Below are 15149 nucleotides of genomic sequence, written 5' to 3' on the forward strand. Positions count from 1 at the left end.
CTCTCCTCCCCCCTATGTCAAAGTGATTTATCAACCATGGTCTTTTTCAGCTATATACATTGATACTGTGCCAGTATCAATGTATATAGCTTTAAAAAAATTTTATATACACAAATTCTAGGAAAGATTAATACAAGTACCTAAGAGAAAACACCATAAGTGTCCGGGGCCCAAAACTGTTCAACAGCCTCCCATCAAGCATTAGGGGAATTGCCAATAAACCCCTGGCTGCCTTCAAGAGAGAGCTGGACAGATACCTAAAGTCAGTGCCGGATCAGCCGGGCTGTGGCTCGTACGTCGGACTGCGTGCGGCCAGCAGTAACAGCCTAGTTGATCAGGCCCTGATCCATCGGGAGGCCTGGTCGTGGACCGGGCCGCGGGGGCGTTGATCCCCGGAATAACCTCCAGGTAAGTACCTCTGTGATGTAACAGTAAAAGTATTTTTTGAAAGGGGTTGACTGGTATGCCAGTGGAAGGCTTCTGTCAGATGACCAAAAGCTCCAGTGGCGGGTCATCGTATGGCTAAGGCCCGCGTCAGGGAACACTGGTCCTTATTCTTGACAAATATTACCTAACCTAACCTCGGTGATAGAAGGGTGACCACTGCCAAGCCTACTAATCAGTGAATATCAAAATGGTATACAATACCGACAGGTTGGTAGGTAAGACACATAGACAACAGTTAGGCAACTTTATTCCGAAACGTTTCGCCTACACAGTAGGCTTCTTAGTCGAATACGACGGAATAAAGTTGCCTATGTGTCTTACCTACCCACGAATCAGTGTTTGTACCAACTTTTTTATAATTATTGCCAGCTTTATCTCGGCATTACTGACACTGAACATTCCAACAGGTGACATGCACCATGGCTGAGTTTAACTGCTCCTCTGGTGGCTCCTGCGTACCTATGTCCTTTAAATGTGACGGTGACGAAGACTGTGCAGATGGCAGTGATGAACAACAGTGTTCATTGGTAAGGTATCTTAATATCCTGTAATGATGTATACACTGCATTCTTCTGTAATAAGAAATACTAAGATTATAATATTTTTGGGGGGTTAAGGAGGGAGTTACAGTATATGTTACGACGTACCTCATTTACCTCGGAATAAATCCCATAAATTCTTTCATATCTGTTCACCCAATGAGTCATCTGCTGCTTATGTTCACTTAGCAGTAAATAGGCACCTGGGTATTAGTCATCTGTTGTGGGTGGTGGCATTCTTGGATCACTGACTAGGCAAACTGAGACTAGTCAGTGGTCCGAGTCGGACCGAAACGTTGTAATAAGTTTCTCTCTCCTATGTGCGGGTTATTTGCACATTGTTCCAGTCACTGTATTGTGTCTTTTTGTTCTTTGAGAGTTCCAAAGGACCTCAGTGAAAATAAGTCCGTGATTAGCATTCATAATCTGCAAACCCTCCAGAATTAATAATCCGTGTTTGTTTTTGTGATCCCAGGTGTCGCATCTTGGCGACTAGCAAACCTAGTTATTTAAACTCGTCTATTTTAATACATTTTAGGAGCAGTGTACAGGAACTGACTTTCGCTGTATAGGGGATAAAAAATGTATTGGCCAAGTGAAAGTGTGTGATGGTGTTTATGATTGCGAGGATAAGAGTGATGAGGCTCTCTGCCCCAGCCAGCCACACACACTGCCCCCAACAGATCCACCAGCGGTTATAAGATTACCCAGTGAGGTGAGTTAAATTTTAAATAATTAAATGTAGTTTCAGTATATGAGTTTAATGTGGGAATAGATTAAGAGAGGCCCTTAGAGATTACTCAGCGCGACTGACAAAAATATTCGAAAAAATTCACAAATTGAGTTAATCAATTTGTGGTACAAGAATCATTGTTCTACGACATTCCTACAAGGAATTATAGTCATTTAAAGCGCCTAGGGTGACGTCACCACCCGCGGCAGGTCTGCTCACCTGTCCTCAATTTTCATGTTTCTTTTCCGATTTTCTTTCGTGTATTTATTGTATTATTATACACATATTATATACATATTATACATATTATATACATATTATACACATATTATACACATATACAACAAATTTCTAAGAAAATTTCCAAGACTGTAGGCATACTATCGAAGATACGGTACTATGTTCCACAGTCAGCCCTCCTGGCCCTCTATCACTCTCTTATTTACCCCTATCTTACCTATGGAATTTGTGCATGGGGCTCAACAACAACTAACCATCTCAGACCACTAATTACCCAACAAAAGGCTGCAGTTAGAATGATAACAAATTCTCACTACAGGCAGCACACTCCACCAATATTCAATACACTAAACCTACTCACCATACAAAACATCCATACTTATTACAGCACCTATTACATACATAGAACACTCAACTCTGATATTAACCCTCCCCTCAAACATCTCCTTGCCAACCTCAACAGAACACATGACCATAACACAAGGCACAGATCACTCTTTGATGTTCCTCGTGTCCATCTCACACTATGCAAAAACTCAATGCACATAAAAGGCCCTAAAATCTGGAATTCATTACCTGTAAATATAAAAGAAACACTACCTGTTTATAAATTCAAGTCTCTTCTCAAAGATCACTTACTCACCCAAAACCAAATAAATACTGAATAACTGAACCATATAAATTGTATATCCTAAATGTTACTCACAATTATATCACATAAATGTTAAATCTAAAACCCAATTTGTTATTTTTTTTAAATACACTACCTAACAGAATACTCCATTCTACTGAATGAACAACAATGCATGCAACCATATGACCTGTCTTTGTAATACTCATTTGTATTTTATAGTTATCAGTTTACATTAATGTCTTATCACTGATTTCATCATTGCTTAGTTAATCTTAAGTTAATTTTAAGCCAGCCCGTAATGCTATGCATAGTATAAGTGGCTTTGGCATGCTGCTCTTATCTGTATTTTTTTTGTACCTCTGTAAGTGTGCTCAAATTATAAATAAATAAATAAATAAAATTATTCTTTCTAAGATAATAATTGACGATTTGGCATCATAATAAAGTGGGTGGGACTTACACGTAGACTTACAGCCAATCAGGAACCTTCTGGGAACATATTGCTGACGTCATGGAAAATTCCAGTCTCGGGATGGCCGGGGAATATGCTTCAATACAAACGCTATTATCGCTTCTAGGGCTTATTTATCTATCACAATTGATCTAATATGACATAATAAACAATATAAATAACAAAGAAATATGGTAAATACTCCAGAATGAATAATATATGGCATATTCCTAGAGCGTTCCCTCTGGAATATAAGATTCCCATAGTTAGGGATGGGCTTCCATTCTCCTTCTTTCACATCCAGGGTCCTTATATTAAAGAAAACGGACATGGGTAACTATGATATACACTCGTAATGCAGTATAAACCTGAGAAAAATGCTATTTTCTCGGAAAAAAAAATCGGTGGTCCGGCTGTTTCGCGGATTATCTCGGAAGTAGGTTATTCACATATATACTGCCGTACTGTCGTTAATAGCAGGAATGCAATGAAATTCACAGACAACATAAAGGAAAGATTGTTTTACAAACTGCAGATTACCATTTTGAGATATCATAATTTGTTTTTGATTTTTGTGAGGGCAAAAGTCAGATATTTGGCTGAATGTCAAAACCATACAAACTTTATTTTTTTTAAGAATGAAGAAAGGATAAATTACAGTGAAGTTAACCCGGATAAATACAGTTTAGCATTGTTTTATGCGCAGATAATGTCAAAACAGCTTCTCCAAGTCCCACCTCGACAGTATCGTGCAATAACTTGCAATATGTATGAAAAATAAGTAAATAATTTTTTCCCCGTTTTTTTTTTTTTTTTAGTTATCTTATTGAAACTTGGTCACATTAAAATGGAAAGGTGCTTCTTTACGTACAAAAAAAAAATGAACGAAATCGAACGAAAAATAAAGAAGTTCAGGTGCTAAAGCTCATGGGCCAGTAAAAGGCGAATTAAATTTGCTTATATTATCGTTTTTCGATCCATCTAGACTAATTTTAAGAACGAAAGCAGTACTTTTCATGAGAATCCCCTCAAGAATTGATGTTGGTGACATCTGTGCTCAGAATTAAGCCTGAATGAGGCGCTGTATAAGCGCTTGTCGAATTATACATGAATAAGGCTGTCGGATGAGGAAGAGAGAGAGCTCTCAACAGCCAGGCTTCCTTCGAGCCACGTAGGAACGGGAATCTAGCCGGGTTGAGCAGTAATGAATGGTTATAATCATGACCATAATTTTTAAAGGGGTGGAGGGGTAAGCCAGCACAAGGCCTCGGTCAGAAGACCAAAAGCTCCAGTGGCGGGTCATCATATGAGTAAGACGGGTCAGGAAACACTTGTACTGTTTGCTGATAAATCTTACCTAACCTAGCCTGGTTGGACCCTTCTGTTGTCAGCTAACATCCAGGTCCCCGCTGTAGAGCGGTGTCGTGGAACAGTCACCCACGAGTACTTACACAGATCTTCCTTCACAACACAGAGACGGGACATCGTCTGAGTAAGACTTATGTCAGGATAATGGGTCTGATGAACATAGAAAAAAAGGGCAACAGAAACTGAAAATATAAAAAATTCTTGAGCTTATTTCCATATTTGACTATTAATAGGTTAGCTTAGGTAAGATTAGTCAGGAAACAGGCCAAGTGTTTCCTGAAGCGTGTCTTAAGTCATATAATGACCCGCCACTGGAGCTTTTGGTCATCTGACCGAGGCCTTCCACTGGCTTACCCGTTCACCCCTTTAAAAATTAAAGTTAAAATTATAGCTATCGTTAAACTTTAGAGATTCTGTGATATAGTTCTCCTGAAAGGTAGGGCTACCTTGATGCTGACCAGAATCTCTTGATCCAAGGAAGTGGGCCTGTCCTCCTCTTCCTTGGAACAAACCTTATTGCTTTCCCTTCCCTTATATAACCCTATGGGTTTAATATTTCGCCTTGATTATAATAATTGCCCGAGTTCATTTGAAAGCCAGTAGATGATGACAGTGTTGTAGAGAGGGATAGACTTTTCTTCCATTTGATATGATTCATTCATCCATTCATTAGTGATTTGCCGGTACTTCCGGCCCGGGTCTTCTCCAGATGGCGACTCGGCGCCATTTGATATGATGAAGTGCAGCATTTTGCCTACCCTAGTGTTAGTGTAGAGTCAAAATGTGTGAAAACTGAAAGAATTCCTTCACAATTTTCTTACATAGTTGGATAGTTAGTGGTTGGTTTGTTAATATTACTCTTGAGTGCATTTAATCCATTGATTAGCGTTTCAGTGTGGTTTGTAATATGTATTGTTGTGTGGATGGCTAGTTTATTAGGTTGAAAGGCTAGTGACGGCTTGGAGGCAATCAAGGCAACGTTTCACCTGCACATGAACCATTAAAATAGCATTAATTCTAAGAATAGGATTCACAGTGATTAAATACCTCAAATGTTCATTAAACTTGCGAGTATTTTTTTTTTTTTATATTTTATTTAAAAACTGCATATACATAATACATTGTATTACTTACAAAACAAACCACAGTGAAAATAAATAAAAAGTACATACAGTGACCTTCATACCTCTCCGAACATGAAATTAAACACCAACATTACAAAATAGTCAATAAACCAACCACATCCACTGTAACTTTATAGAAGTACTTAGTATTGATGACAATACATACATACACATACATATATTTACTCATATATATATATATATATATATATACATATATATATATACACATACACACACACACACATACATATATGTTAATTAAATTAATATACAACTCAGATCGGTATACAGAACAAATACATATAGTTTACTTCCATGTCACAAGTACTTGGCTAAACAGGAGCACCATACCTAACACATACACCAGAATATTGAAAACCCAACCTTCCACATCCTTACAATACAGAATTTTATAAACAGAGCAAATACAATAATGAATATAGTATAAAATTAAAAACCATACTAGGTATTACAAAACCTCTAGTACACAATCCCGGTACATTTTAAGAACACCATAGATCAAGGCCATATTACAACCATATACATAACCCCACAACCATATACATAACCTATAAACCCTCCTTTTATAATAATCATTATTACCAGTGCAGACACAGCTGACACTTCTACCCCCCTCTCCCCGTTTGTACAGTCCCCGTTCTAAATAACATACATTGAATTATCCTAATGAAAGGTCATACCCTGACCTCATCAAACCTAAAAGTTGGTAGGGCTTGAACAAGACAAAAACACAAAATTCACAGACTAAAACAGATATGAAACATTACATTCCTAGACACATACACTGTAATAAGTAGAATTATATACACCACCAATATGATATCAAATATTAATGTTAACCATGAATTACAAACATTCAAAACATTTGCCTATAGTGTAGTTCACACTCAAATTACAAGATAATACACCACATGCCATAGTAGCGGTACAATACTAGGCTATGTAAATAATTTAAAGAACCCGAGACTTAAATAAAACCAGAGTAGTTATAAGACTAAGGCTGCTGTAATGTGCCAGTCCCAAAAGAACTGACACGTATCTCAGAAAAATTTTGTGTTGATACCAACGTGTCAATCTAATTACTTAAAAACGAGATCCTAAGGGCTCGGTATCCTGGCTTTCAAGGAAATTTTAAACCCAGTGAACATAACCATCAGGCTTAGAAAAGTAACCCTGGAAACCACACTTATATCTCACTATGACAAACATTCTCTTGAAACATGGCTTACCATCCATACCTAATTCTCACTACCTTCCTCTTACACACATCAGTTCCAGATAAACCAAAAACAACCCCCCCCCTTTACATCCCCCCATAAGGAGACCACTCCTTTGTCCATCCTCAGGGACCCCGCCCAAGGGAACCCACAGTGAGATTCCTATAACCTTCCGGGAAACTTTTTTCCCAAGACGCCCCATAAACCAACTTATTCCTACACTTCGTCCTATAGAATCTGGCCGCCAACGCTTTTATCCTCATATCACCCCTTAATCCCCTCATTCCCCATGAAATGTCCAGATAATCCACTATGATATACATTATAGCCCTTCCTACATCCCTAGACACTCCCCCTACATCCAGTAGTAAAGCCCTTAAAAGCGACAAACGACCCCCCCCCAACAGTCTGATAACCCCACCCATCCATGATCTCACCCCCTCCAAGGAGGTACAAAAAAAAACCACATGAAACGCCGTTTCAACATCACCACAAAACTGACAAAAAGCCTCTTCCACAAATCCCATACTACGTAACACCTCCTTGGAAGCCAGAATCCCCATGATAAACCTATATACTAATTCTCTTACTCTAGCCGGTATCCGCAGCTTACTAAAATCTTTCCAAATAACCCCCCAATCATACGTTGGATACACGGCTACCCCTTGCATAATTCCTTGACCTTTCACTACCCTCACCAACCGTTTCACTTTGATTTTATCCACCTGTTGCACTGTCAATAAAAATCTCAACATATCTTCACAAACCCTCAATTCCTTCCCACTCCACCATTTACGTGCCTCCTCCATAACTCTTCCTACTTTGACGCCCCTCACACCCCCTTCCCTCATATACCTCCCCTTGATATATACAGCCATGACTCTCAGTCCTAAAGTCAACAAACCTAAACCCCCTCTCCGCACATCCGTCATAACTACCTCCTTACTTAACCATGCCCTCCCAAATCCCCACACAAACTTCAGCACCCTCCTCTGCATTTCCACAATATCTCGTACCTCTAAGGGAAAAACCTCTGCCACCCCCCATACCTTGCTATAGACAAGTGAATTTACCACCACTACCCTCTGATGTAAAGCTAAGTCCCTCGCACTTAAACCTCCTAGTCTACTTAAAACCTTACCCTTGACAGACTCCGAATTTACCCTTCTGCATGCCTGCACTTCTGCCAAATACCATATCCCACATACCTTGATTCTGTCAACCACTGTCCATCCTAACCCTATCCCCAAGCCCCCCCCTATCCAATTACCGACCTCTAGTAACCTTGATTTCACCGTATTAACTCTCATTCCGGTATTCATACCAAACATCTGAATCACTCTTCCCACCCTCCTTAACTCCTCCTTACCCCTTAGCATAACAGTAGTATCATCCACATACCCAACGATGCCCCCTTTGCACCCCCCTTCCATCTCCTGATTGTTCATTACCCTCTCAACAGACTCATAAAAAGGATTCTGCACACACGCAAAGAGCAGCTGTGACATCGGACAGCCCTGTCTCAAACCTCTCTCCATTGGTACACTTTCACCCAACCTCCCATTGACCTGTACCCTCACCTCAGCCCCATCATACAGGGTGTTCACCCACCTCACTACCCCCTCCCGAAAACCCAACCTCTCTAAGCAAACCCCTAAGAAATCTCTGTCCACGCAATCATAAGCATTCACCCAATCTAAACCTAGTATTCCCCCTCCCGAACATCTCTCTAGAAAATCCCTAATCACACCATGTCCATCCCTCATCCTTCTTCCCGGAATTCCCAACTGTCCCCTATGTAACACTAAACCCAACACTTTCCTCATTCTGTTGCCCAAAACCTTAGCAAAAATCTTGTAATCCGAGCACATTAACGTAATCGCACGATAATCATTCAAAACTCGGCATTCCTTCTTTTTGGGCACTAAAACCGTGACACCCGTTCTTTGTGATTTCCCCATCCTCCCACTATTTAACATACAATTCAAAACCCCCACCAAACAATGCCGTACACTCCCCCAATGATACCTATAAAAATCGTTTGGTAGTCCGTCTATGCCTGGGGTTTTACCCTGGCACATCCCAAAAACTGCCTCCTCCACCTCCTCTACAGTAATACTACCCTCGATTCTGTTACTGTCCTGCTCACTTAATACTCTATTAAACCCTTCATCCCCAAACCGTCCCTCACCCACTCCCCTGCCATCCCTCCTCCACTTCTCCCTAAACCAAAAATCTGCATACAAACTAATATTTTCCGTGGTGGATAGGCCTTGACCCTCCTCAAAGCCACCCCCCCCTGTACCTACCTCAATATACGCCAAGGTGGTCTTCGCCTGCCGTTCCTTAAACCTCCTTAATACAAAACCCGATGGCCTATCTCCCCTTAAGACATCCTCCAACCCTGCCCTAACTCGAATTGCCTCAAATTTTTCATTGTGAATTTCCGCCAACCTATTTCGCAAACGTTCCATGTCCTCACTCCGCCCCACACGTTCCTCTGCATAACAGTCATTTAACTGACCCTCAAGATAATTTTGTAGGCCATAGCTCCACCTAGCCATCTCCTTACCCCGTACTTTAAAAAATTTCCCTATTTCAACTTTAGCCCTCATTTCCCACCAATCCAGCAAATCCATTTCCATATTCCTAGTCTCCCACAAGGATTTCCACCAATCTTCAAACCCCGTAGGTTCATCCTTTTCCCTAAGTAGCCTCACATTTAATTTCCAATATCCTGCATAAACCCTCACTATGCCATCTACCCTCAAATCTGCTATAACAGCACGATGATCAGAAAAACCCACATCGATAGTCCTCACCCTCTCCACACCTATGCCCTGCCTAACATAAATCCTATCTAACCTTGCCTCATATCCCCTACGAATAAAAGTGTGCTCCACTCCATATCCCCTACTTCCCACCACATCTACTGCTCCAACATCTCGCAAAACATCCCGCAGGACCCCCAAAACACAACCCGCCCCCCTCGGAACCACATCACCCTTCCTAATGACACAATTCCAATCCCCACCAATCACCGTAAAAGCAGGTAAACCTCTCAAGTGATATACCAGAACCTCGCGTACAAAATCCACCTTCACTCTAGTGTTACTAGTTGCTGGCATGTACACACCTACAAAACTAACCCTCCTGGCCCCCCAAAACCCATCCACCCTGACAACCCTCCCACCCCCCCCCTCCTCCCAACCCAGGATACGCAAAGGACTGGTCTCCTTTACCGCCACAGCCACACCTCCTTTCAACCTCAAAGCATCACATGTAAACAACCTATAACCTTTCAACAACAGCTCACATCCTAACCTATGGTTATGTTCCTGCAAAAAACAGACATCAATGCTAAATCTCCTCAAAACCCACTCTAACCATACCCTCTTGACCTCGTTTTTAAGACCGTTTACATTGAAAGTTACACACCTGAATTTTACAAGAAAGGCGGCTTACCCCTGTGCCGCTGAGGCTTACTTGGTCCTCCTTTCATAGGTCTCGGTTCTTCTCTATCAATCCCTCGTTCCTGCCCTCCAACCCCTCCCTGTCCCTTCCCACCTAGCTTCCCATTGCCCCCCCCTCCTCCCTGACTTGCCTTTGCAACCACAGCTGCCCACATCTTCTTCCCAGGCCTCTGCGCTGGTGTGAGGACCTCGTCCATGTCTGATGCCCCCGCTGATCTCTTGCGGGAGCTACCCTCTACATACATTTCTTCTTCAACCACATCTTCTTGATGGACCTCCACCACCACATTGCTCTCCTTTCGAACCTCACTCAAGTCTTCCTTACCCTGCTTCTGTTCATCCATCACCTTGTCATCACCTGACCTCACATCACTTTCCACACCAAGCACCGACTCTTCCAAAAAATCCTTCAGCACAGCCTCCAAAATCCCGTCCTGAGCTGACTCTGCATTATCTAACGGCCTGTCTGACGGCGATATTCCCTCCCCTCCCGTTTCCACTGGTAGTGTAACACACGTCTCCAAAACCACCTCTGCCCTGTCGACCTCCTCACTCCATAGGCCTGTACCCCGTCTTTCCACTTCATCCGTCATAACATCCGTGGCTTCTAATGGCGTATCCACAGCAGCTGTCTCCTGACGCCTAGGCTCCTGTCTCCTGGGGCATTGTGCCACCATGTGCTCATAAGAGTCACATAAACGGCACGTCTTCCTCTGCCCCGCATAGTGAACAAAAACCTGTGTTCTATGGTTACGCAATGTAACATATGATGGTATCGGTCTCCTCAGGGTCATTTTCAGTGTGCATGATCCTTCCGGCATCCCCTCATAAGGGCCGTCCCTCCACATTCCCATGCTCGTCGAGTGTACAGTTCCATAACCACTGAACACATCTTGGATGCTGTATGCTGTTGCCTCAAAAGGTACATTCCTTACCTTCACCCAAGTAAAATACTTAGACACATCATGCAAGCATACTTCCACTGCCGAATTGATACTCATCCGTCGTTCTTGAAATTCATCTACGATGGTAGAGTAGAAGTCAGCCCTCATGAACTTCACGAAGACCCTTGACATTCCATTCAGTGCCACACCATACAGCTCTTCGTTGGGGATGCCATAACAGTCCCTGATAATGCTTGGCAGGAGAACGTTCATCGTGTCGTTGCTTAAAGTTCCTCTAACCAGCTGAATGCAGACAGTATTAATGCGCCGGTACAGTCGGTCCGCCATCTTGGCGCTAATACTATGTTTTCCTCACCAGGTGGCGTGCAAGAGAACCAGTAGAAGCGTCCTCTCTCCCCGCAGGTCGAGAGACGAATGTATTTTTTTTTTTTTTTTTTTTTTTTTTTTTTTTTTTTTTTTTTTTTTTTTTTTTTTTTTTTTTTTTTTTTCAATACTTGCGAGTATTTGAACCTAACCGTTTACACACATTCTAGGAGGAATGTACAGAGGCTGACTTTCGATGCATTATGGACAAAAAATGCATCGGTCAAGCAAGTGTGTGTGATGGCGTTGATGACTGTGAGGATAACAGTGATGAAGCTCACTGTCCCACCACAGTCACTGTAGCAGTGACTGATCCACCTGCAGTCGTAACATTACCCAGTGATGTGAGTTCAATTCTGCTTTGTTAAATGGCATTCAGATACATGGGTTTAGTGCAGGGCCGTGTTAAGACACCAGGGGACATTTTGTTAGAAACATTGTATAGGCCTGGTCGTGGACCGGGCCGCGGGGGCGTTGATCCCCCCGATTAACCTCCAGGTAAACTCTCCAGGTATATTATCATTCTAAAAAAAATATTTATTTTCAGTAATAGTTTTTTAGATCGCCCATTATCTCTAGAAATTTATTGCTAAAAAATTTTTTGTTAGAGGACAAATGATATAAGCATATACCTACCTGATGGTAGTTAGGTAACTACTGTGGCAGCATATACCTACCTGATGGTAGGTAGGTACCTATTATGACAGCATATATCTACCTGTTGGTAAGTAGGTACCTACTACGACAAAGGATATACCTACCTGTTGGTAAATAGGTACCTACTGTGACAAAGCGTATACCTACCTGATGGTAGGTAGGTTCCTGATATTACCATCTGTAAAATACAGGACAGTAACAACGTTGACTTTCCTTTACAATTATTGCACTTTGTATATTTCCACCTTGACTAAAGTATTTAAGCATGGAGACCACACCAGCAATATATAATACCGTGCCGAATAGGTAAAACTTGCTATATTGGTTTAAATAGCAACGCTCTTCTTGCTGAATAAAGGCAAGCGAAAATTTGTGTATGCAATAATTTCGCAAAAATCATTCTTAACCTAACGAAAAAAATATATCTCATTGTGTGTGTTTATTATTAAATTATTGCACAATTATCTAAAGTATATTTAGTTGGATTAGGTTAAATTAAATTGTGCTTGTTATAAAAAGGTTAGGTAAGCTTTCCAAGGTTGTTTGGGTACAAAATTATTAATTTTTACATTAAAATAAATTAAAAAAAAAAGTCTTTAAACGTACTTGCCACAACTTGAATTAGTTCTAACTATTTAGATCATTAAGTTTTCGCTATTTTTAAATGGACTTGTGTAATTTTAGGGAGCTGTAAACAATTTGAGTACCACGTGTCCCTCGCTTTATACGGATTTGCAGTACGCGACTTCGCTTAAATACGACGCCTCATTCTATTGGTAATTCAGTTTGTATGATTTACGATCGTCGCATAAGATCGATGCGCTCACAAAACGCATTAAAGATCCTTATTACGTGGAACTGCAGACAGTGCAGGCTGTCTACATTTAAATGTAGACAACCTGTACTGTCTGCATAGAGAGCCCATGCTGTCTGCCAGATGAGTTTTCTATGCAGACAGTACAGGCTGTCTACAGAATTAAGTGATCATAGCCCGACTGAGGTCGAACTGGAGTGCAGATATCTAAGAACACGAGAGTAACACATGTGGTTCTAGGCTACACCTAATTCTTCTGGAGAAGTGTTACAATATAGGGAGGAAGAGGACGAGGGTGAGAGACAGAGAAATACGAGAATTTTTCATTTGAGATTAGATCACGTTAAATTACTATGGATATTAATTTGTAATTTAATAGTACAGGAATAAAGCTGTTTTGAGAAAAGTTGAGGTATTACAGACTTGCAGAGGAGCAAATTTGGTTGATGTTTGAGGTAGAATTTCAAAAGTTATATAAATACGTAAAAATACGTAGAAATGGTGAATTGAAAATTCTCTTTTAAAAAGACTACACAAGAAAAAATCATGATAAAAAAGTTAAAAGTAAACAGATTTTTTGAAAATTATCACTTTTAAAAAAAAACTATAAAATGAGCAAAGATAAATAAGTTGGATAAATCTTAATCTTAACGTGAAAATGAAGGCGAAATTATTTTAGTTCCCACAGGTAGTGTGCAAGACAGGTCTGAGTCAGTGTAAGTCTGGTTCACAGTGCATCCTTAAAAGATGGTGGTGTGACGGTGAAACTAACTGTGAAGACAACAGTGATGAGGACCAGTGTGACCAGGTACGTCCTAGACTGTAGTCACATAAAATTATTTTTTATAATTACTACTAAGTTTATTTAGGCACACGTAAGTGCAATTATACATAGTGTAAATTACCTAGGAGAACCCCCCCCTCAAAAAAAAAAGTGACTTATTTCCATTTGGGTCCTTGTAAGGTATTTAGGAAGGTATCTCTGGCAATTAGATGGGCTGTGGGCTGGTAGGCAAAGCTCTCGCTTCACACGCAGAGAACCCGTGGTTCGATTCCCGGTAAGAACATAAGAAAGAAGGAACACTGCAGCAGGCCTACTGGCCCATGCGAGGCAGGTCCAAGTCTCCTACCGGCTTAAGCCAATGCCCCAACCTAGTCAGGGCAGGACACATTCACTTAAGGAAGGAACACGACAACTGACCTAGTAGCACAAGCTAGTCAGATCCAACTCACACCCACTCACGTATTTATCTAACCTATTTTTAAAACTACACAACGTTTTAGCCTCAATAACTGTACTCGGGAGTTTGTTCCACTCATCCACAACTCTATTACCAAACCAGTGCTTTCCTATATCCAAGGGTGGAAACATTGGGTGTACTGGCTTACACCTGTTGTTCCTGTTCACCCATGTTAAATAGGTACAAGGGTGTTAGTCGACTGGTGTGGGTCGCATTCTGGGATAAAATACTTAATTTGACCGAAATGCTCAGCATAACAAGCGGCTTTCTATATAGTAGTATGTCATTGATGTCAGCTAGGACTGTATACCTTGTATATGTACTTGTAGAAATAATGATATTAATTGCGGGACCGCCGTAATGTGCAGAGATATACACACCGTTAGGGACGTGAGACCACTATAATTATTATAACCAGGAAGGTTAGTAACCAAGGATAACCCAGTAAAGCCACTGGAAATGGGTCACTTTGACGTTTTTTGGGTTATCCTAGGTAATTTACACATATGTTACTAAGCATGATAATTTATGCAACTGTATTTGTGCACCTGTACCTAAATAAACTTAATAATAAGACTGCTTGTCTAATTTCCATTGTGGTCCCTAATCCTCTCTCCCAGAATGCGACCAACATTTATTACATAATAATATTTTTATTTCTACAAGTACATATACAAGGTATACAGGTCTAGCTGACATCAATGACATACTACTATATAGAAAGCCGCTTGTTATGCTGAGCATTTCCCGCAAATTAGGTCAGTTTTGTCCCAGGATGCGACCCAAACCAGTCGACTAATACCCAGGTACCTATTTATTGATAGGTGAACATGGATAACAGGTTTCTTAAGGAAACGCAACGTAATGTTTCTACCAGTATTATGGAAAATTTTCTAGGGTGCTTACCTGTATGTACCTC

The 15149-nt window shown here is 40.9% G+C and overlaps 1 protein-coding gene across 1 annotated transcript; it reads left to right on the plus strand.

Moving 5' to 3' along the window:
* Positions 1-271: 271 nt before the first annotated feature.
* On the plus strand, positions 272-13797 carry LOC138851794 (very low-density lipoprotein receptor-like; the record flags this gene model as incomplete). Its single annotated transcript, XM_070081265.1, has 5 exons — positions 272-408; positions 855-974; positions 1525-1701; positions 11689-11862; positions 13669-13797. Coding segments are annotated over exons 2-5 (588 nt in total), but the record flags the coding sequence as incomplete, so codon positions are not given.
* Between the last annotated feature and the right edge of the window lie 1352 nt (positions 13798-15149).

This window comes from Cherax quadricarinatus, unplaced genomic scaffold (genome assembly GCF_038502225.1).
Source record: "Cherax quadricarinatus isolate ZL_2023a unplaced genomic scaffold, ASM3850222v1 Contig2141, whole genome shotgun sequence".
Lineage (NCBI taxonomy): Eukaryota > Metazoa > Arthropoda > Malacostraca > Decapoda > Parastacidae > Cherax > Cherax quadricarinatus.